The 24122-nt window shown below is 36.3% G+C and overlaps 1 protein-coding gene across 3 annotated transcripts; it reads left to right on the top strand.

Annotated features, from left to right (window-relative positions):
• Nucleotides 1-3151: 3151 nt before the first annotated feature.
• Nucleotides 3152-22621, top strand: FAB1 (fatty acid biosynthesis 1). 3 transcript variants are annotated; one of them, XM_028200474.2, is made up of 14 exons: nt 3152-3449; nt 3550-3986; nt 5202-5407; nt 5487-5690; nt 6464-6574; nt 6679-6774; nt 6892-6937; nt 7026-7105; nt 10764-10832; nt 10908-10992; nt 15351-15505; nt 15590-15670; nt 21574-21633; nt 22207-22621. In XM_028200474.2, the coding sequence occupies exons 2-14, from the start codon at nt 3602-3604 to the stop codon at nt 22321-22323; spliced, it is 1695 nt and encodes a 564-aa protein (XP_028056275.2). In that variant the 5' UTR covers nt 3152-3449; nt 3550-3601; the 3' UTR covers nt 22324-22621. The 3 variants fall into 3 exon arrangements, 2 of the variants coding, with proteins under 2 accessions (XP_028056275.2, XP_082780345.1); XR_014366001.1 differs by having other exon boundaries at nt 3206-3449; nt 10908-11006; nt 15325-15505; XM_082924219.1 differs by having other exon boundaries at nt 3256-3986.
• The last annotated feature ends 1501 nt before the right edge of the window (nt 22622-24122 follow it).

The following is a 24122-nucleotide window of genomic DNA, read 5'->3' as shown; positions in this document are numbered from 1 at the left end:
TCTTGTTTAGAAATGACCTTGCATGACATTACTAGAATTATGGCTCCATCTAAATTATTGGTTTGAAATGAAGAAGTTGGGATTCTTCTTTTTAAAGCTAATCTTAATTATTGCAAGTAGATTAATTTTAACGTGAATAATTGAGTAGAAATAAAACATATGTATTTTGTGAGAAAAATTATAGGGCTCACAACTGTATTGTGGGATAAAAATACTATCTGATTTTTGTGAATAAAAAGAGTTGAGTTGAGTTGAGTTTTTGGTGCTTGAGTTTGGTTCACTAAAAATTAATTGAACTCGAATACGTCAATTATTTGAGAAATCAAACTTGACTCTAGTCAACTGGATTAAATAAAAAAAGCTAAATTCGGGCATGAAAATGAAAGTAAAATCTAAATTTATATTAACATTAAGAGAAAAAAAAATATTATGAGCAAAATATAACTATATTTACTATGATATTTCTAATATATAAATTTAAAATTCTTAAATTCATTCTTAAAATCTATATTAAATAGGGTTATATCTTTCTCTAGTCAATTGAAATGTAGTTGTGAGAAGAATTGTTGACCTACAAGCATATTGTGGAACCAATTGCTCAGATCACAATTGCATTGCAATGACTGGAGAAAACTACTTTGCTTGTTTGTATTTTTCTAAAAGTCCTTTTTAAAAAATTACACTTTCTTATTTCTCGTATTTTTTTGTTTTTATTGAATTTTTTTAATATTTAATTTTTTTTTAAAAATTTTTAGACATATCTAACGTAAATATACCTAAAAGTAAAAAATTTGTAAAAAAAACCTTTTAAAAATTCACTAAATACCAAAAATATAAAAAAATATGAGAATTCAGTATATTTTTTATATTTTTATGTATTTATTAATTTTTTAAAATATTTTTTCACAAATTTTTTACTTTTTAGATATATCTAAGTAAGTTGCATCTAAAAAAGTAAAAAAAATGTTTAAAATTTTAAAAATATTCACTAAAAACAAAAAAAAAAAAAAACACAAAAATCAAAAAACTCAAATTTTTAAAAAACTTAATCCAAAAAACTCAAATCAAACACACTGTTTGTTTTAAAACTAGTCACCTTATTTGATTCCAATTTTTGAACTCAAAGTTTCTAAAAAGGCTTGTTTGTCATATCTTAAAAAAGTTAAAAAAATCAAAAAGTCACTATCTTATTTAAGTCACATCATCTTATTTAAGTCACATTACCTTTCTATCACATCACTTCATACCCAACTCATATTTCATAAAAAGTCAAAAAGTGTACTTATTTAGATCATCCCAAAACACAATTTTTTCATTTTTTGTATTTGTATTTGTAATTGTTTTTGATTTTAGTGATTTTATTTTTATATATTTTTATTTTTTTATGTTTTCTAGTGAATTTTTTTAATAGTTTAAGCATTTTTTTTTTGATGAACCTAACCTAAATGTACCTAAAAAATAAAATATTTAAAAAAATTAATAAATATACAATAATAGGAAAATGTATTGAATTTTTGTAATTTTCTTTATATTTTTGATATTTTGTGAAATTTTAAAATATTTTTTTCATGAATATTATACTTTCTAAGTATATTTAGATTAAATGTATTTAAAAATTAAAAAAATTTCTTAAAATATTAAAAAAGTTCAGTGAAAACAAAAAACTATGAAAAATAAAAAAAAATTCAATGTTCAAAAAAGAGATTCAAACCAAACAAGTTGATTTATTTAAGTATAAAATGTTTTCGTTACTTTTTATTACAACTTTAAAATTAATGTGTTCATAATTATATAAGTGGTGATTGTAACAATGACAATAATATTCAGTGTGATTTTTCTAGAAATTGATTTTTTATTTTTCATATTTTTTGGTTTTTAGTAAATATTTTTAAAATTTTAAGCAATTTTTTTTTATATTTTTTTAAATGCACCTTACTTAGATATATCTAAAAAGTAAAATATTTGTAAAAATATATTTTAAAAAATCAATAAATATAGAAGAATACGAAAAATGTACTGAATTTTCGTATATATATATTTTTATATTTTTGATATTTAGTAAATTTTCTAAAGATTTTTTTTTTCATAAATATTATACTTTTTAAGTGTAATTATATTGGGTGTATTTAAAAATTAAAAAAATTTCTTAAAATATAAAAAAAATTTCAGCAAAAATAAAAAATAAAAAATTTTAATTTTCTAAAAAATAAATTCAAAAAATTTAAACCAAACAAACTGACTGGTGGTGGCAACATCAGCCTTGGTGGTGATGGTGATTGGATTGTAAAGGTAATTTCAATTTAAAAATTATTTTTTCTTTTAAAAATAGAAAGCATTAACTACAAAATATGTATCTATATATATATATTTTGTTACCTTTCATTTTTCATAATATTAATAATATTTTAAAATATATTTTTCGCCAAAAAAAATGAAACCTTAAACATATGAATTAACGATCCCCTCAATGTCAAAATCATTTTCATCCATAAATCCTAAAGGGGTGTTGTTCAGACCTACGAGATTCATCATGCGTCCCATTTAATAATTTAAATAATTCATTTTGTAAGACTCTTTATATATACACTCACAAAAAAAAAAAAAAAATTAAGTTGATTTAATAATTATAACTTATTCACCATATTATGTTTATTTACCAAAAAAATAGATAATTTATTTTTAAAAATATATTTATTCATTTTTTATAATAAATTAAATAAATTATGATTATCAAATCGATTTAATTTTTTATATAAATAATATATATAAAAAATTTTATAAAATAAATAATTCAAATAATTGAAAGAGGATGCATAAAGCTTAAAGAAAAGCCCAACCCAATCATAATGCAGCCTACGAGAATTAAGAGCAGGGTAAAAAATTGTTGTAATTTTAGGAAAATGAGTGAGGACACTAATTAGTGCTATCACTAATGATATAGTAGTGGGGTCTACTAGGAATGATTTGATGTTTTGGCCTTGGTATTATATTTTTCTTCTTTTTTTTTATTGAGTACCATGTCATTAGTGGTCTTTTTAAAACTCTAAAATTAATAGTCTCTATCATTGTTGGTAATTTTAATAGGAGTGGTCTACAGGGTTCGAGCACCACACACCTTAATAACATAAACTCATATCCAATAATATATTTATATAAATTGCATTTATAATTTTTCTGGTCATAACAGTAGATTCTCTCGTATATTTGGTAAATATATTGCATATATTACATTTTTGCTCTATGTTGCTCACATGAGAGAGAGAGAATAGAGAAGAGGGAAGAGAGAGAGAGAGAGAGACTCAGATTGCTTGCCCAAAACTTGGCGTCTCGAACGGTTTCGAAACAGAGATCCAAAAAGACGACGACACAACTTCGATACCCTTCTTGATTGCTGTTCATCTCTCCCAGATTCAAACAAACCCATCTCCAAATGCCCATTTCTCAATAGTGTAGACAATTTTCTTGGTTTTCTTGGTCTCAAATTCATATTGATTTCGTTTTTTGTTTTTCATATAAAAATTGATTGATTGATTGATTGATTGATTGTAGTTCTGAACTGGGTTTTTGGGTTCTCGGAGTGTTGTTGTGCGTAGTAGCAACTATGGCGGCTTCTTCCGTGGTGTGTACATGGCTCGTCGCCGCTTGCATGTCCGTTGCTTGTGAAAAAGACCAACAACAACAACCCATGATGATGATGATAAATCAATCTTCGTCGAAGCGATTTAGCAGATGGGCTCGGAAGAGGAGGGTTTTATCTAAATGCAGAGCTGGTTGTTCTGAAATCCCCAAGGGTCGCCTAATCTCATCGGGCATTCAGGGTTTGATGTCCTCTTACTTGCCTTTCGAGCCCTGCGATGAGTATTACAGTTCCAAAGGTCTTTGCTCTTCTGATTTCTTTGGCGACAATGGTTTCTCTTCTCTCTTTGGATCCACCAATGTTCCTCTCTCTCGCAGACAGAGACGCTTCAATCGAGCTGTCCAGTCCGGTAATCATCATGTCATATATTTGTGTCGGACATTGGTGTTTATTGTGTGTCACTGACTAGGCATAATCTTTTGCATTTTCCAAATGAAATTGCTAATTTTTTTCGTATGGAAATGGGGTATTTGGGGTTATTTCGAATCATGAATTGTTGTGGAACTTGGTTTTGTTGTAATTTGTTTTATTATCTTTTTTGTATTTTGCCTCAATTGAAGCACAAATACTTTGTTATTACTGTGAATTGCTATGTTTTTTTTATAATGGCAATGTGGGCATGTTCAAAGTTTGATAGATTTTGTGATTGGTTTTGGTTATTACTAATCATGAATTTATTGTGGAGTTTGGTTTTGTTGTAATTTACTGTTTTTCTCTACGTATATGTAATTTGTTTTCTTATAAATATAATTTGCTTCAATTGAAGGGTAAATATTTTATTTTGTTGTAAATTGATATTTTATTTATTTAGTTTTATAATGGAAATGTGGGTATTTTAAGTGTTTGATAAGTTTTCTGTCTTGTTTACCAATCATGAATTTATTATGGAGCTTGGTTTAGTTGTAATTTACTGTCTTTCTGTGCATATTTGTAACTTGTTTCAATTTGTTTTTTTATAACTATAATTGGCTTCAATTGAATTGCAAACACTTTGTTATTGGTAATATATGCATGAATTACAAGTTTTAGCTCTGCAGAGGCATAGTCGCTTGGCATTTAATACTTCCATTTCATGCGGAACACCCTGTTCTCTCACCCCTTGATCTGTATGTGTGTTGGTGCAATAATATATATTACTTTTCTTGATATTTATTTATTTCCTGCTTACTGTCTTTGTAGTTGTGGTCCACCTTCTTGCCTTATCCCAACTGTTGTCTCCTGATCGCAGGCTTATAGCATTCCAGTCCATTGCAATCCTGATGCTAGTTTTCTTGTTTGAGAACTTGACTTACTGGATTGCCTATGGACTCTCACATAATTGATTGTGACGTCCATTAACTTCTTGCATGCACTTCCAGTAGAAAGAGATTATTCTTTCATTTCCATGTACTTGGATCAATGCTTCATTGTTTAGTTTTGAATTTGTACATGAAATTGGTTTTACGTTAAGTTACCTTACTATGCTGTTTGGCCCTTGGCCACGTAATTGCATAGCTATCAACCCACCTAATATGTATTGATACATACACAAACATCAACTGTGGCTTACACATTAAAATTTTAGGGGAAGCAATGGCTGTAGCTGTGCGACCTGCAAAGGAAGTCACGGCAAGAAAGAAACCTCCCACTAAGCAAAGGCGAGTAGTTGTGACAGGGATGGGTGTGGAGACTCCAGTTGGTCATGATCCAGATGTCTTTTATCATAATCTGCTTGAAGGTGTCAGTGGCATAAGTGAAATAGAGGCTTTTGACTGTGCTCAATATCCAACGGTATGTCTTCTTGATGATTCCTCTTGTTTTCTGAAGTGGCTCTTGGTTTAGATTTTGATAGCTGATTTGTAAAATGCAGAGAATTGCTGGAGAGATCAAGTCTTACTCAACAGATGGATGGGTTGCTCCTAAACTTTCCAAAAGGATGGACAAATTCATGCTTTACATGCTAACAGCTGGCAAGAAAGCATTGGAAGATGGTGGAATTACAGAAGATGTAATGAACGAACTAGATAAAACTAAATGTGGGGTTTTGATTGGCTCGGCTATGGGTGGCATGAAGGTAATGATTGGCATATCTTCTCGTTGAAAATGCAAATGGCATGAAAACGGGGAGTCGAGGCAAACCTGATTTTACAAGAGCTACTACTAAATGTTCTTTTAAGTTTGGGTTTACACAATGAGTGCATCATTAAATTGTTATTCCCTGTCACATCTGCTATCCATGTGGTTTGCATGTGTAGTTGAAGAGGCAATCCAAAGACAGGCACCAAAGTAACCTGGGTGTTAGGAATCCATGACACCTAACCAGGATTGGTGAAACACGACGCATAGAAAGGAACAAACAACACACATGAAAGATAATTCTCTCTCACACACGCACACACACAAACAAAGAACACAAGGTTTATGTGGTTCACCCAAACTAAGGCTATGTCCATGGCTGCTGCAGTTTTCTTTGTGATCAGAAAAGTTACAAGAAATTACAGAGATAGCCACCTCCCCTCAATTATAAATACATAGAAAATTAGGGCAATAAAAATATCAAATATACCCTTACCCCAACACTAGGCACTCTAAATTGGGAACGATAGGTTTCTGATTTCTCAATTTTACATGAAAAGGGTAGGGGTAGTGTCTATTTGTGCCATTAATTTGTAGTCATGTCGTGGATCCTCAGAAAATATTCTGGAATAAGGGGAAGGCTAGGCTTCGGAGTCAGCTTCTCAAGAGCCACAATATCTGCAGATGGGACAGTGGAGCAGATTCATTCTTCATTATTGCATCACTTTAGTCATTGATTTCTTCTTTTGGGTTGATTTGTAAAATAAACAGGTTTTCAATGATGCTATAGAAGCTTTAAGGGTCTCATACAGGAAGATGAATCCTTTTTGTGTACCTTTTGCAACTACAAATATGGGATCTGCCATGCTTGCAATGGATCTGGTCAGCTTAACTTTATGATGCTGCAAAGTTAAAATTCACTTGTCATATTTTTGGATATTCAAACATGTTCGTATGTAGCTGCTCATTTACATGCCATATTGCAGGGTTGGATGGGCCCCAACTACTCGATCTCTACTGCTTGTGCCACAAGCAACTTCTGTATATTAAATGCAGCAAACCATATCGTCAGAGGTGAAGCTGTAAGTGTCTTGCATTCTTTCTCCTTTGAGCAGTAGAATTGTAGGGTTTTTTGTAGCACATTCAAGAATATTGCAATTGTACTGCTCTAGTCTCTGACATTTGTTGAGAGTGTGCAGGACATGATGCTCTGTGGTGGTTCAGATGCTGCTATCATACCAATTGGTAATTTTTTTCTTCATCTGTTAGTTTGGTTTGATTGATCTTACTAGCTTTGAGGTTATTAACTTTTATATGACAACTGCGGGTGCAGGATTGGGAGGTTTTGTGGCATGCAGAGCACTTTCTCAGAGAAACAGTGATCCTTCAAAAGCTTCACGCCCATGGGATATTGTAATATTCAATATCCCTTGTAGTTTTCTTTCCATCTCTTTCATTCAATTATTGTCTAGGTTTTAGAAAACAGTTTTCATAAGCTCTTATCCGAAACATGAATCAGTAAAAATGCTGAGAATTATAATTGATGAAGAGATGCAATATTTTCTTTCTTCGTCTTTTTTTTTTTTTTTTTCCTTCTCTTGGATATATATATGAGTTTTTTTTTTTTTTTTAAAGTATATATATAGAAGTTAAGTTGGAAAAGAATGATGCCTTAGGCTGGTCAATGGTCAATGAATCAGGTAATAGCTTTATGAATCATGTAAATTTTGTGTAATATTAAAAAATGTAATGTGTTATATTTATTTATAACTAAAAATTTCTGGTGTTAATGTACACCTAAACCTACTCCACTAAACCTAACCCACTACACCACTCCACCTCCACTTCACCTACTCCACTACACACTCCACTTCACCTACTCCACTACACACTCCACTTCACCTACTCCACCACTCCACCTCCACTTCACATCTCCATCTCCTATATAATGTACACACAATACATCACAACACACAACAATCAATAATACAATCATTTCTCTTTATACATTAAATTTCTACATGGTATCAGAGCTAGGTTAAGAACCTAGTCATTTTGCTTCACCGGCGGGCGGCAGCCTTGCCTTGGCCGCCCGCCGGACCTCTACACATACCTTGACTCCGCTGCCACTAAACCCAATTCAACATTCACCTTCAAGATCAGAGCATCATCACCATCATCCATCTTGGTCACCTACACCAAACACACTCTCTCTCTCTCTCAAGGACACCCACCATTTTGTCAACTTTCCACCCTATCTTCCTTCACCTTTTACACCCCACTCCCGCCGACGAAGATCATCGGACTAGTCGCCGTCGTCCACGGCTTCACCGGCGAGTCGAGCTGGCTCATTCAGCTCACCTCCGTCCTCTTCGCCAAGTCCGGCTTCGCTGCAAATCCTGGAAAATTAGTTCATCTGGGATGTGGGGAAGGACCTCCTGTACTGTTTCAGCCATGGAAAGTATGTTTGCTATGTCATCATTTGCAGACTGTGAAGCAGTCCTCAAATGTAAACCACCAGCACCTCCAGGGTATCTTGCAGAACCTGGAGGAGGAATTGGTGAAGTGGACGTACCAGCCTGAGATGGATTCATAGGCCAAAGGCTCCAAGTAGCATCTTCAAGGGCAGTCTGCGCATAGGTTTCTCCTACAGCTGCAAGATGCCTCATCATCATCTGAACTCTCCCTAGTCCAACCGACCCAGTACCAGTAGATGGACCAGCTCCATCCAGACCTTGGTCAGACCAAGTATGCAACCAACTCGAATCCAATCCTGCCCCCCTCCAAGTACCACTTTCTAAAGGGTTCTGTATCTGATTGGGGAACACTCCTGTGGGCAGGGTATGACCAGGAGGATTATGCTGATCAAGTCCGGAACTTATTTGATGGGCAAGTTGCTCATCAGTTGAAACATCTACTACACGAGGGCTTGTTTTCCACATGGCTGCTCCATCAACAATCATGAGCTTCACCAATTTATTCTACTCTCTCTCTATCTCTCACAGAGCTTTATACACACACACCCATTCTTCTTTTATTTATTTAATCACACCCACCAAGTTTGTTTCATTCTCATTATCACATCCATATACACCCTTATCATCATGTTCCCTACTTTCTTTATTTTATATATATATATATATATATCTCTTTTTATTATATTATTACTCCAACCCTCTCCACTTTCACACCACGCCGTCTGATCTCACTATACCCTTTTTTATTTTATTTTATTTTATTTTATCTTCCTTCTTTCAAAAAAAAAAAAAAAAAAAAAAAAAAAAAAAAAAAAAAAAAAAAATTTCTCACCCCTTTTTTCTGCATGTTCTTCCTACCATCCGGGTTTGCACAACACATTTGTTTTATTCATATCAGGAGATCAACCCCGATCACAATTTTACACCAAAAAAAAAAAAAAAAAAAAAAAAAAAAAAAAAACAACAACAACAAAAAACAAACCCACAAACAACACCAAAACAACCACATCCACAGGCGGGATTTTTCTTCTCTACTCTGCCGCCGGTCTCTTCTTTTTGCCTCCGTCCTGGGCGGTCCTTGACGGTGCTGCCTCCGTGTTTCCCACGCCACCGAGCACGTTCACTCCTCCCTGCTCCTCCACTACAGCATATGGCGGACCTCCAAATCGGAACATAACAGTTGCCTTCTGCTTCAGCTCCTTATTTTCCGCCTTTAGCACACTTATCTTTGCTCGCGCATCCTTATACATGCGCTGGAGCAGAGCCAGTTGGGCGTTTAACTGCTGCACCTCATTTGTCCTATTCTGCAGCCGGTGCGACAAGTTTGTGACCGCAGTCATGGTTTCCACACATGACTTCAATGTATACTGATTCGCCTCAATATCTGATTGCGCTGCCATTCTTTGCTCCACAGACCGCATAGGAAAGGTCAACGGAGCAAACTCAGGGGCGTTTGGTTGAGGTTCAAGGGCAACCGCACCGGTTATCTCTTTTGTGGACTCGTTGAGGTCGGGAAAGAGAGTAAGCAGACCACGGGAAGAAGAGGCCATGTTCTGGGTAGTTGGACGGGAAGAAGAGGCCATGTTATGGGTTGCTGAGTGTTTCAGAGACGGGTTGGTTACAGAGTGTTTCAGAATGCCAATGTTCAGCGGTTTCAGACTGGTTTGCACAGCCTCCGCCTCAACTTTGGTTTAAATAGCCAGGGCCGATCCGCGCATCGCGCGCCACTTGACGCCAGACGACAAAACGGGCACGCAAGCCAAGGTAATCACGCGCCTCGCCATCATGTCCGGCACGCCTTTTTATGGATTGGGCACGCCTTTTGATGGCACGCCTTTTGAAAGATTAGGCACACCTTTTGAGGGTGCGACTTTTTAAAGGGTCCGACAAGACTCTGTAAACTGTCCCGACATTGATTCCGGTTAGTTTCTACAAGGGTCCAGCAAGACTCCGTAAACTGTCACAACAACTGTCACAACATTGTCTGCTACAACGGTCCGACATGACCCCATAAACTGTCTGCTACAACGGTCCGACATGACCCCATAAACTGTCTGCTATATCGGTTTGACACGACCATACCGTGTCTCCTATCCTGTTTTATTTTATTTGTCAGTTTATTTTCCTGTTTTGTTACTCTCTTCAAACTCAAGTTGGTTTGTGTCTAACCTCCTTGAGTTTGAGGGGGGCTGTTAATGTACACCTAAACCTACTCCACTAAACCTAACCCACTACACCACTCCACCTCCACTTCACCTACTCCACTACACACTCCACTTCACCTACTCCACTTCACCTACTCCACCACTCCACCTCCACTTCACATCTCCATCTCCTATATAATGTACACACAATACATCACAACACACAACAATCAATAATACAATCATTTCTCTTTATACATTAAATTTCTACATCTGGATTGATTTTTTGTACTGTAGGAATTTTTAGCATCCCCTATAAATTTGTCCATTCATTCGTTTAGAATGTATCATTGAGAGAACCATACCTGAAATCCCAATCCCGGTCTTTTTTTTGTTTGATCTGCATTATGAGTACTGCGTAGCCTAACATTTGCTTCGGTCATTGAACAGAACCGTGATGGATTTGTCATGGGAGAAGGAGCTGGAGTTTTGCTTTTGGAAGAACTAGAGCATGCTAAGGTATATTAATGTGAAAATCAGTTATCTGTCTGATATGGAATTCATCCCCTATGCTAATTTCTTTTCTATTCGCAGGAAAGAGGTGCAAATATCTATGCAGAATTTCTGGGTGGAAGCTTTACTTGTGATGCTTACCACATGACAGAGCCCCATCCTGAAGGTAATGCCCCAAATGTATGTACTAGTGATACCATACAAATAAAATTGCATTTGATCTCAGAATCTTAAAATGTCAACTCAATGCTGAGGGATATCAAGTATTCTTTCATTCGTCTCCACGTGCTTTGTTTTATGTGTGTACTACATTTTTTTTTCAGTTTAATTATTTATTATAATTTTTTGGGAAGAAGGGGGGTAACTTTGTAGGTATTCGATATGCTATTATACATATTGTATGAACTCTGAATCATGTGCTTTTAGTGTTGACAATCTGTTGTTCACATATTCTTGCCTAGGCAACTAATTGAGCGTGTTCTGATTCTTGAGAAAATAGTATCTGAAATTAGTTTATGCCTTTGTTTGGGAAGAGCTAATCTAGCCTGGCTAAAAAAGTTCCGTTTAGGATAGACTTTTGGCTTGGATGTGATTGTTGTGAGAGAAAAAGTGAAATGATTGTGGTTTGGATGTGACATTTTGTCTTATTGGCTAAATTAGCCTATTTTGTTATTTAGTCGGCTAATTTAGCCCCAACTTTATCTCTAAGAGGTCAGCAATTGAAACTACTTATATATAGAAGTGACTAATGAAAAATTTTAGAGAATAGAATAAATATTTGTTATTATTTTTTTTGTGCATGTGTGTGTGTGGACTTAGCATCCTAGAGATACAGTTTGGTAGGTTTTGGAAAGAAAGGAGTCCCAACTAGATATCTCGACATGAGAAAGGACATGTAAGATTGTACCATGAACTGCAACGTAATAAGTGAATCCTCCATGGTGCATGCCTTTCGATAGAGATATTATTATAGTTAGTGAAACTAAAGTAGGGGTAAATACTAAATTAGAAGCTCAAGAGAATAGTTAGAATTAGATGGTTTAATATGTGTAAAATTGAACACATGACATATGACTTTAATAAAATTAGATGTATAAATGGAGGACGGATAAAATTTGAAGGATAGAAGATATGAAAGAGTAAACAAGTTTGTTATTTAGGCTTTTTTTACTTTTTTATTTTTATGACTGAGAACCTATCCTAGTCAGGGGGGCCTTGGACCCCACCCCAGGAAGGTTAACTCAAGGTTTAGAGGCCACCCCCAAAGCTAATGAATGGGGCAAACGGGAGGGGGGATTTGAACCCTCATCAGTAATGGGGGAGCATACCCACTTACCAGCTTGGATGGCCCCTCAGGGGTTACTTAGGCTTGCCATTCCCCTTAGTCATAGGTGCTCTTTCTAGTTTGATTCAAATGGGTCGGATCTCCCGAGGTACATAGGTGTCTTGGTGATACAAACAAAGAAAAGATGAATTCCAATCACATCCCCCATCACTTAAAGCCAATACCTAAGAAAGGAGAGGCTAGTATTAATTTTGCTCCATAGAATTAAAGTAAGTGTACAAGTGAAGTGTTTCATTGTTTCTTATGAAATTAGTAGGGAACTCTTTACGATGGCTGTAGTAAGACTAGCCCTTTTCCATGGGATAGAATGTTGGGTGGCTAATAAACTTACTCGTAACATTAGGATGGCTGAAATCTGAGTATTATCATAGATGTGTGGTAAAATAGAAGAGGATAAAATTAGGTACTAATGAGTTTGTGAGATGGTAGAAGTAGCACATGTTTAAAATTTGATGAGAGAGCATTGACTACGATGGTTTGACCAACTGCAATGAGGACCAATTACCTAGAAATAGCAACATTGTCTGCATTGTGGGTAATGCTTTGAGTCTTTGGAAAAGAGGATGACCAAAATTATGTGGCTTTAGATGTTAAAGAGACGCATGATAGTGTGTAGTTTAACTAAAGTTGTGGTCGTCCTTGATAGAGTATAATGGTGCGATAGGATTTATGTCGCCAAACGCCAAATAGTTGGGAGAAGGATTTCTTGAGATGAGTCAAGTTGTACATAGGCAGTCTAAAAGGCTTGTAGCTGGACTTACATTCGGTACATATCTTGTGGGAAACCTTTAATTAACTGCCTGTGAACATTAGAACGTGCATCTTAAAAGTTTTGATCTTATTTTGCTGCACTTCTCCAAGATCGTCTTGTGTAAAGCATGTTTCCCAGAAGAAGACCTGTGTAGCTAGTCGAACTGGCTGGGGAATCAGCTTTGTTTTGTTAAAAGTTGAGTTGTTTGGGTAACCCAGGCAATGCTAGGTTGACACATTTATGTTTTTAGTGGTCTTCGATTCTTTGAAACTTATTTTTTGGTCAAGCTGCACTCATATTTTATGACATAACTGACATAAGTATCACATACAAACTACTTTGGAATTATTAGAAAAAAATATTCAGTGTGTTCCTTGAATGATGGCAGAGAGTACGTTACACGGACTCGTTAGATTTGGTGAAGTACCGACACGGGTACGGGTGTAGAATCTGGCCGGGATATGGCATGGAGAAAGTGGATACAGTGGCATACGTGCGAGGCTGCGATTAGGGCTGAGATCATCTATGTCACTCTCTTCTCTCATTGTCGATCTCGATCGTCTTCGTCTCTTTCTTCTCTCACTCTCAATCTCCTCTTTGTCTTTGTGCTTCTCTCTCTCTCTCTCTCTCTCTCTCTGTTTATATAATTTGTTTTATATAATATATTATATATATAATATAATTTATCATAAACAATATAATTTTTATGCCTAAAATAAAAAATTATTTATTTTATCATATATAATATAATTTATTTTATGGTTAATATAATTTTTATTTGTTATTCCTTTTTTTTTTATTTTTTAACAGAATTTATTATTTTTTTAACTTTTTAACATATAATAAATAAAATAAATCATCTAATTATTTGAAAGAAATCTAATTAAATCATATATAATAAAAAAATCTAAAAAAAATTATAAAATAATATATCTATTTTTTATTTATTATTTATTTTAACATAATTTATTATTCCTTATTTGTTATAATTTTTTATTTATAACATATATATGTCAATTAAAAATAAAAAAATAAATATATATAGATAAATTATTAAAAATATTATCAATAAAAATAATATATAAGATAAAAAATAATAAATATATTTTAAAAATAACTATTTAACATATCCCTATACCTGTATCCACATTTGGATCCGTATCCACATTTAGATCCATATCCACGTATCCTCAATTTTTGGTTTTGAAGTGTCCGACCATCAGATACGCACCCACACCTAATACCCACACCCAAGTTTGTGTTTACTGTAAAATCTAAAATTTGTTTGCTTATGCTAGCTTACTGGAATATATTGGATGATTTTACTGGATTTTCATCACTTCAAACTTTTACTTTTTCTTTCTTGCTTCTATTCACTTTTTGAAATTTGTATCAAAAGCAGTATTATTACCATGCATATCTAATCCAAAAATATAGAGGTTGCGTTCGGTAGAGTTTTCTAAATATGATTTAAGAATAGAGTTATATTTTGAGTTTGAGTTTTGGAATTATGATTTGAGTGTGGAAAATTTGTTTGGTGATTGAGTTTTGAAAATAGTTTTGAATTGAGTGAGAAAATTTTGACGTGACATGATATTTGATACAAAAACTCATAACCAAACACACAACTCAAAATTCTATTCAAATCTCATAAAAAAATTTTAAAAAATTTCGAATTTTTTTAATTTAAAATACAAAAAATAACAGGTGGCATTTGTAAAAAAAGCAAAAGAGAAAAAAAAAACCACTGTTCCGGTCAACCGGCCGGACGTCCGGGAGGACGGCACAAATTTTCCCGCCTTGGACAGAGTTTTCAAAAGTGAGTGGAATTAATTTTTGAAAACCGTAAACAAACACCACACTCAAATATAATGGTAGAATTAGGTTTAGAGAGCTCTACCAAACAGAGTCTTTTTCTTTGAAAATTCTACGAGTATAAAGCTTGGGTTTCAAATGCATAACAGATGCATCATACATGAACACTGCACATCAGCTTCTTTTATGATACCTTTCATTACTTGGAATTATGCCCATGGCCAGGGAACACTTGCAAATACGTAGCATAATATAATCGGTACGAAGAAAAGAAATGAAAAAAAGAAAAGACTATCAAACTCATTAAATCTTTGTTTTTGCATGTTCAATTCTGTTCTTGAACTTTAACACTGTGAAATCTGGATGAAATTTAACTTGCCAGTTAGTACAGTTTTCTATCGTCAGATCATAGTTTTCTCAGTATATAACAAATTGAAACCGAGTTAAATTTTTGTACTTGCATTATAACCAATGTAACATAGTTATAAATGTACATGATTTTTACCTAGAAATGGATGATTAGTAATTGATTTATACTTTAAAAACAATATCATACATACAGACTATGACTTCATTCAAATGTCTAGTATCCCTTGTTGATGTCTGTAAACAGGGACCGGTGTTATTCTATGTATAGAGAAGGCCTTAGCTCAGTCTGGGGTGTCCAAGGAAGATGTGAACTACATAAATGCCCATGCTACATCCACACCAGCTGGAGACCTAAAGGAGTACCAAGCCCTCATACGTTGTTTTGGCCAGAACTCTGAGGTTACATAAAAGCACATACTTCATAGCATTATTTTTTATTTTATCCTATGCTGGGATTGATTTTATTTTTTTTTTATTTTTCAGTTACGAGTTAACTCTACGAAATCTATGATTGGTCACCTACTAGGCGCAGCTGGAGCCGTGGAAGCTGTTGCAACTGTGCAGGTAACCAGTTTATGACTGTAATTTGTATTCTTAATAGAAATTCTCGATTTATCAACTTGGTCCTGTAAAACTTCTATATAAATTGCATTTTATGTATGGGCTTATCACCACTACGCAACATGAATATGGCGCTTTCTAGCTTATAATGAATAATACTATTCTTTATTTTAGCTAGTATAAATTAGTAGCTACTTATAATGAAAGAAGTAGCTAGTAGCTGCTAATATAAATTGGTACATATCAAGGCTGTTCTTTATTTTAGCTATGGGCTATTTGTTAGGGGAAGAAAAGAAGGGTTGTTTCTATTGGTTCTTCAATGGCAATAGGAGATTGACTGTTAAAGTTACACAGATGTTGAATTTGTTTGGGCAATCATGATACTAATGCAAATTTAGATGACCTTGAAGTTGATGGTTTTTTACCCTAAACAACTGCTCCTGGGTCAATTTCTTACATTTATGGGTCGCTCATCCCTGGTTCCTATTTATTTGTTTGACAATTCGCAGGAAGTAGTCAGAACTATTTTGATTTCTATGCTGTTGCTTTTCCAAAATTATTTCTGGGTCTGTTGTTCATCAATTCAACCTGAGGGTGGTCCAAATTGAGCATTTGGTTTCATTCTTTAGTTTGATTTTGTCCTCAGGATGATTTTGCTGGGCATTCTTGTGCTTGTATAGCTCTGTCAATACTCACCTTCCTGTACCTCTGATAAATGATAATTCTAAAACTCATTAACCATAACATTGCAAAATAATTTTTAAGAATCAGTCCTCTTCACCAGGTTATTGAACAATAGGCATATTGTTGAGCTAACGAGGTAAGGATCTTAGTAGGCCCTCCCAATATTTAGGGAGATATGTTGAACCTTAAGCAGGAATCTTTCCATCCTCAAAAATTTAGCAAGTTTTAAGGTAAATATTCAAGATCACCGTGTTTACCATCTTTGGATTTACAATAATGCTGTCATTAGCCCCGGCTCGACACTTGTATTTATCCATGCAATAATAAATGTTGCTAGAAATGGGGATTTTTCTTGTAGAAAAAACTGAGAATTTCTTGGTTTCCTGTAAAAGACAGTTCATATCTTGTGGAGGTAGGATCATGCTTATTAAATTGGCCTTTATGAAATTTCTTCTCTACTTGTTGTAGATATTTTCTAACAAAAGTCAGCTATAATGAGCAGTGTGGGAACTTCCAAATTTTTTTTTTCTCCATTGGAAATTATCAGAGGCTTAAGCAATGTCAAGGACTACCTTGCTAGTTAAAATAGAGTGAAAGAAAAATTGATGTATATTATTGATTGATATTGATGTATTACAAGATTGATTAATTACAATTCCTATACAATCTATATATAGAAGAAAATGTGGTAGTAGGTGTAGTGGAGGTGATAGTGGGTTAGGTGAAGTGGAGTGTGTGGTGAAGTGGAGGTAGGTGAAGTGGAGTGTGTAGTGGAGTAGGTGAAGGTAAAGATGGGAAATTCTAACAGCCCCCCGCAAACTCAAGGAGGAGAGAAACTAACCAACTTGAGTTTGGAGAGAGTAACAAAACAAGAAAATACATAAAAATAAAAAAAAGGATAGGAGACACTGTATGGTCGTGTCAGACCGTTGGTGAAGACACTGTATGGGGTGTCATAACGTTGTAGAGGACACTGTATGGTGGTGTCAGACCGATGTAGAAGACAGTTTATGGGGTCATGTCGGACCGTTGTAGAAGACAGTTTATGGGGTCATGTCGGACCGTTGTAGAAGACAGTTTATGGGGTCATGTCGGACCGTTGTAGAAGACAATGTTGTGACAGTTTACAGAGTCTTGTCGGACCCATAAAGGAGCTAACCGGAATCAATGTCGGGACAGTTTACAGAGTCTTGTCGGACCTTTGTAGAAACTAACCGGAATCTATGTCGGGACAGTTTACAGAGTCTTGTCGGACCCATAAAGGAGCTAACCGGAATCAATGTCGGGACAGTTTACAGAGTCTTGTCGGACCCTTAAAGGAGCTAACCGGAATCAATGTCGGGACAGTTTATGTTGTGACAGTTTACAGAGTCTTGTCGGACCCATAAAGGAGCTAACCGGAATCAATGTCGGGACAGTTTACAGAGTCTTGTCGGACCCTTGTAGAAACTAACCGGAATCTATGTCGGGACAGTTTACAGAGTCTTGTCGGACCCATAAAGGAGCTAACCGGAATCAATGTCGGGACAGTTTACAGAGTCTTGTCGGACCCTTAAAGGAGCTAACCGGAATCAATGTCGGGACAGTTTACAGAGTCTTGTCGGACCCTTAAAAAATGCACCCTCAAAAGGTGTGCCCAATTTTTCAAAAGGCGTGCCATCAAAAGGCGTGCCCAATCCATAAAAAGGTGTGCCGGACATGATGATGGCGAGGCACGTGGGCGCCTTGGCTTGCGCGCCCGTTTGTCGTCTGTCGGTAAGAGGCGCGCGATGCGCGTGGCTGCCTCGGCTATAAGACGGAGGCTGATGCTGAGGCAAAAAACCTGCGAGAGATATTCTGAGAGAGATTTCTGAGAGAGATTCTGTAACACTCTGTTTTCTGAGAGAGATTGCTGAGAGAGATACTGTGTAACACTCTAGTGCCTAGAAAATGGCTTCATCGTCTTCCCGCGGGCTGCTCACCCTTTTTCCCGACCTCAACGAGTCAACGAGAGAGAGAACTGGTGCGGTGGCACTGGAAACTCAACCAAGCGCTCCGGAGTTTGCTCCGTTAAACTTTCCGATGCGGTCGGTGGAGCAAAGAATGGCAGTGCAGTCAGATGTGGAGGCCAATCAGTATACTTTGAAGGCATGTGTGGAAAGCATGACGGCGGTTACAAACTTGTCGAACCGGCTGCAGAGTAGGACAAATGAGGTGCAGCAGTTAAACTCCCAGCTGGCTCTGCTCCAACGCATGTATAAGGATGCGCGAGCAGAGATAAGTGTGCTAAAGACAGAAAACAAGGAGCTGAAGCGGAAGGCCACCGTGATGTTCCGATTTGGAGGTCCACCATATGCTGTAGTGGAGGAGCAGGGAGGAGTGAACGTGCTTGGCGGCATGGGAAACACGGAGGCAGCACCATCAAGGACCGCCCAGGACGGAGGCAAGAAGAAAAGACCGGCGGCATAGGTGAAGAAGTGAGGGCGGTGGGTGGCCGGCTGCAGAAAAGAAAACAAATCTGTGGGTGTTGTTTGTGGTTTTTTTTTTTTTTTTTTTTATTTTATATGTTTTGTGTAAAATGGTGATCGTGGTGGATCCCCAGCATGAATAAAAGGAGTTTAGTGTGCAGTTCGGCTTCTGCCTTTCTTTTTTTTTTTTTGTTTTTGTTTTAAATAAATAAATAAAATAAAGAAAGAAATAAAATAAAATAAAAAAAGAAAGGGAAATTGGAGTCGTAGACAAAGGAGGAGAATACCCATGTAGTGGGAGAGAGAATGAGTGGGGTGAAATATTTAAGAAAAACAAGTGGTTGGGTGGAAAGGAGAAAAGGAGAGAGAGAGAGTGACAGTGTGAGGTGTGCAGATCTTGTGCAGTTCATGTTTTTTTTTTTTTTTTTTTTTTTTTTTTTTTTTAAATAAAGTGAGACCAGCTAAGCTTGATAAGAAGGAAAATAAAGGTTGGGCCGTGGAGCAGTGTGATTATGGTTTAGGGTGAAGAATATTTTTAAAAGGAAAAAGTGGATATAATAATAATAAGAAAAGGGTAGTGGGTGCTGTGTGTTTCAAGGAGTTTCACGCTTGGGCGGTTGATTAAAAAACGGATTTTTGGGTTAAAGTGGAAAGATGAGAGAGAGAAGAGTGGTTGTATTTTTTTTATGGGAGTGAGAGAGAACTGTGGGGTTCTTCATTTTGAGAGAGCTGTGTGTGTTCTTGCAGTGTGAGAGAACTGGGTTTGGTCATTGGTTTGGGTAGAGAGCAACACCCCAAAACCGAGAGAGAGAGAGAGAGTCTGCAATCCACAAAGCCAACATCATGCAGAAAACTGACGGTCTCTTTCTTAAGTGTTGTCGCGAAGTTGCCGAGAAGTATCCTGACATAACATATGAGGAAGTTGTTATTGACAACTGCTGTATGATGCTTGTGAAAAATCCAGCTCTTTTTGACCTTCTAGTGATGCCTAATCTGTATGGTGACATTATCAGTGGCCTTTGTGCTGGGTTGATTGGAGGCTTGGGCTTAACACCAAGCTGCAATATTGGTGAGGAAGGCATTGCTCTTGCTGAGGCTGTGCATGGTTCTGCACCTGATATTGCTGGAAAGAATCTGGCAAACCCAACAGCTCTAATGTTGAGTGCTGTAACGATGCTTCGCCATCTGGAGCTGCATGATAAAGCTGATCAAATACCATGTTAAAGTTGATGACAGATCTGGCTTCAACCCGCATGGTTTCGAGCCATGGCTTGTTCTAGAAAGAGAAAGTATGAGAGAGATCTTGCGAGTTGATGGAGGTCTCAAATTGGTTGAGGTCCGGCGGGCGGTCAAGGCAAAGTTGCCGCCCGCCGGAAGGCGAAGAATACCAAGAGCTTAACCTTGCTCTGATACCATGAAAGAAAAATTGATGTATATTATTGATTGATATTGATGTATTACAAGATTGATTAATTACAATTCCTATACAATCTATATATAGAAGAAAATGTGGTAGTAGGTGTAGTGGAGGTGATAGTGGGTTAGGTGAAGTGGAGTGTGTGGTGAAGTGGAGGTAGGTGAAGTGGAGTGTGTAGTGGAGTAGGTGAAGGTAAAGATGGGAAATTCTAACATAGAGCGTGGCTTGGCCCAAGTAATATTGGTTGTGGGTATGTGTCTAAGTATGGATTCATCTAATTCTCTTGTTGAGGACTCTAGGACATGATTGGATTTCAAATTTCTTAATTGTCTTCCATTTTTTTGAGGCTAAAATAATGTTTACAAACTAAAATAGAGCATTTTTATATATAATATGGAAGTATTATGCATTGTTCTATAGTGAACTCGACAACTTATACGTAGTGGGTGTAAGTCAAACTAGGCATATCAGATGCATATCCCATACTCTTACCAAAGTATCAACTTATCAAGTGTCTGACACAATTATTTCACAAATTTAAAGGAGTCCATGTAACATAGGTTGATGATGATTAATGCTATGCTATGATGAACTGATTTTATTAGGCTCATTGAACCATAAGTTGGCCATTCAACAATTATGAGTTTACAGTTTGCTTTTCTCTATCTCAAGGTAATGTCAAATGCTTATTTTTGTCTGTGTGCATGTTCTGGGGGATTGGCCCTATATTCCTGGATAAAAGTTGTAATTTCTTCCCTCCCTTTCTTTTCTCTCACATTTACCAAGTTTCTGGCTCTTTAAACTAGAGAGATAAAGATGACTTGGGTTTTATCCTTTTTTTTCTGCCACATGCTAAAAATCTAATGTCAATAACCTTATGGCCTTTTCGTCACTTGGAATGGTATGGTAAATTTTAGACTTCAAGGTGCTACAGGTGAGAAGGCAATCTAAACCCTATCTTGGAATGTTTTTATTTGACCCAATGGTGCTTCACTCACGGATTTCACTTTTTCATTAGTCTCATATCTGAAGAAACCGAAATGATCTAATTGCATAGTTTATATCAAGCATTCCTAATGTATCACACTAGCAAAATCATGAGTTAGTTAAGTATATGTATAGGTTGTCACTAGTGTTTTATTATTAAGATGGTGTGCTGATCAAAAGGTTCTTGTTATGTAGGTTTATTGTCAGTGTTTTTATTGCACATCAAATCTACTTTGTTGTTTTGCTAGTTTGATTGGTTGTTCACCAACTTAATAGCAAGCTTAAACTAGTATGCGAAATTATTGTCAAAAGTTCTGGTTTTTATTCCATTTTTAGGGTTGATGTTGACGTTGTATTGTGTCTCCATTTAGGCAATACGGACAGGGTGGGTTCATCCAAATATCAATCTCGAGAATCCAGATAAAGGCGTGGTATGTTTTTTCCCCCCATGTGCTCTTTGAATATACATGATGCTTTACGAGGCTTTTCATGATATGTTAAAATGGAATGGCCTGGAAGTGTGCAAATGGCTATCCAACACTCAATTAAATTCACTCTATACTGTTTTCTAAGGGGTTGTTTGGGGTGTCCTAAATAAGTACATTTTTTGACCTTTTAGACTAAAAAGTTGAGGAAAAAAATATGGTTGTTTGGGTTAACTTTTTGACTTTTTATGGAAAAATGTGTATTAAAAAATTGTATAAATTAGTGTATAGGGGAAAATTAGGATTGGGAGTTGTGCAGCTGTACTTTTTGACTTTTGGTGAATAGTGATAACTTTTTAACTTTTTGAGTAATTTTTTGGCTTTTTGGCCACATGCCAAACTTGGCCTTAATTGGTTTTGAGGAGCACGTTTGGACTTGCGATTAGACAGCTTGACAAATGTCACCAATGTCACCGTCCATCTGCAATTGAGCAGTTGGGAGGTGTCATGGTAGATCCAATTGAACAATTACACTCATTTATAAGCATGGAATCTAATGTTTCCTACACATTAAATCAGGACACGAATGTGCTGGTCGGTCCGAAGAAAGAAAGATTGGACATTAAGGTGGCATTGTCTAATTCATTCGGATTTGGCGGCCACAACTCATCAATCTTGTTTGCCCCTTACAAGTAGACATGGCGGGCTTCTCCAACCGGGCTCTAAACAATGCTGAAGGTGAGTAAGCACGTAACTGTGTTTTACGAATTACCATGGGAGTTGGAATACTAGAAAACTGAGCATCGGCATTGTCACTGTAACTAAAGCTCATCCCTCTGATCCTTTGTTTTTTTCCCCGCTTTGTGATGTTATAAGAACTACTCAATGGTGATATTCAATTTGAATCCATCAAAAGAGAAAAATCAGTAGAGGAAAACTGATACATGTATTCAACAGTTTAGCATGTATGACAGTAGTGAAGAAATTTCTGTTAGCCTTGGATTTTAGCTACTTCAAAGAAAAAAATCAGACAATGCACGCTGTTTTTGAGACTTGTATTACCTTTATCACTTTCTTCACCGGGCAATGATGTGCTAAGCTATGACTCGCAATTTCTAGGTGTATTTTGGTTCACTTTGTCAGATTTTCTGTACTTTTATGCTCCTGTTTGATATGATGATTAAGTGTGACGAAAGATCTGAATTTGTTTGTCTTCTGATGTCTATTTTCGCTTCCATTCTTGTCATCATTTTACGATCAAGATATGCATATGGCTCAAGCTTGCCTTTCCTCTTCACATCCCCACCTGCCTTTTTGCTACATACTCCCTCCCCATGTATGACCATTCTATAGAGACTGGAAAAGATAACTTGTTTTCCCACTCCGTTTGCATTATAAAGATGTATCACGCACCTAGTTTCTGATATTTTCCTGTGCTTTTGAGCATTCCATGAGGAGCTCATGGACAAGTGGCTACCTGCTTGATTCCCATTGGAATCAGGGTCAGGTGGCATCTCCCTCGTCAGTTTCTTCCTTCCGTCACCTACTATCAGCTGCCCTTCAGAGTACATCTCAGGCTCATTGTCTGAACATGACTTCTGTTTGAGATGTTTAGATCTTGTATTTGGTCAGAAAAAGTCTTCGGACAAGCTCTGGGATGCTTAATGGGTTCTGTTTGACTTGGATGGATTAGGTACGATTCTATCAATCAAATCCATTTTAGGCAATGCTCAAAAACCACAGCCAAAGACGAGCACCGTTGTGCTTTGTTAGGATGAGAGATGGCCTGGCGAACCAAACATCCCAATGGGTCTGCTCATTCACACAGAAGATGTTCTGACAGTACAAAGTGGAGGAATTGGTGTGATAACTTGTTTTAACCTCAGTACCTCTATCCATGTACAGCCTTTGTGCTCTTCATATTTTTCCATCAGCCTAAATGTCTGCGTACTCGCTGGAGTGAAGATGCTTTGGAGGTTAACAGTGAGAAAGCCATAATTTCTTCTAAAATTCTAACCGTGAGTCCTATCGAGGTGTCGCCTATTGCTACACATCTGTTTAGTTTTGAGCTAGGTGTTCGTGTCAGTTTGTGGACTGTCTGGGAGCTATTTGACAATTTTGTTTTCCGAGGGTCATTTTCAGTGTTTTTTTGTCAAGATTCACAACTTTACTCCTAAATCTCTAACCGTGAGTCCTATCAAGGTTGTGTCTGTTGCTACAAGTTTGTTTAGCCTCAAGTGAGGTGCTCATGCCAATTTTCGGGGCTATGCAACAATTTTGTCTTTTGATAACTCATTTTCATTTTGTCTCAAGATTCACAATTTTGCTTTGAAATCTCTAAACTTGAGTCGTATTTTGGTGCTGCCTGATGTTACAAGTTTGTTAGGTTCAAGTGAGGTACTTGTGCCAGTTTTCGGGCTGTTTGCTGGTTATTTTACGATTCACCCTCCGATGAAATATAGTGTATTTTGTTAGTTTTAGTGAAATATAAGCTA

Source organism: Camellia sinensis, chromosome 4 (genome assembly GCF_055761805.1).
Source record: "Camellia sinensis isolate YWXY chromosome 4, ASM5576180v1, whole genome shotgun sequence".
Taxonomy (NCBI): Eukaryota; Viridiplantae; Streptophyta; class Magnoliopsida; order Ericales; family Theaceae; genus Camellia; species Camellia sinensis.
This window is presented reverse-complemented; position numbering and strand designations above follow the sequence as displayed.

Excerpts from the sequence above, each read along its gene's own strand:
- FAB1 (XM_028200474.2), top strand. The coding sequence starts at position 3,602 with ATGGCGGCTTCTTCCGTGGTGTGTACATGGCTCGTCGCCGCTTGCATG. Across the intron at positions 3,987-5,201 it reads CAATCGAGCTGTCCAGTCCG|GGGAAGCAATGGCTGTAGCT; the intron begins GTAATCATCATG and ends TTAAAATTTTAG. Across the intron at positions 6,575-6,678 it reads CCATGCTTGCAATGGATCTG|GGTTGGATGGGCCCCAACTA; the intron begins GTCAGCTTAACT and ends GCCATATTGCAG.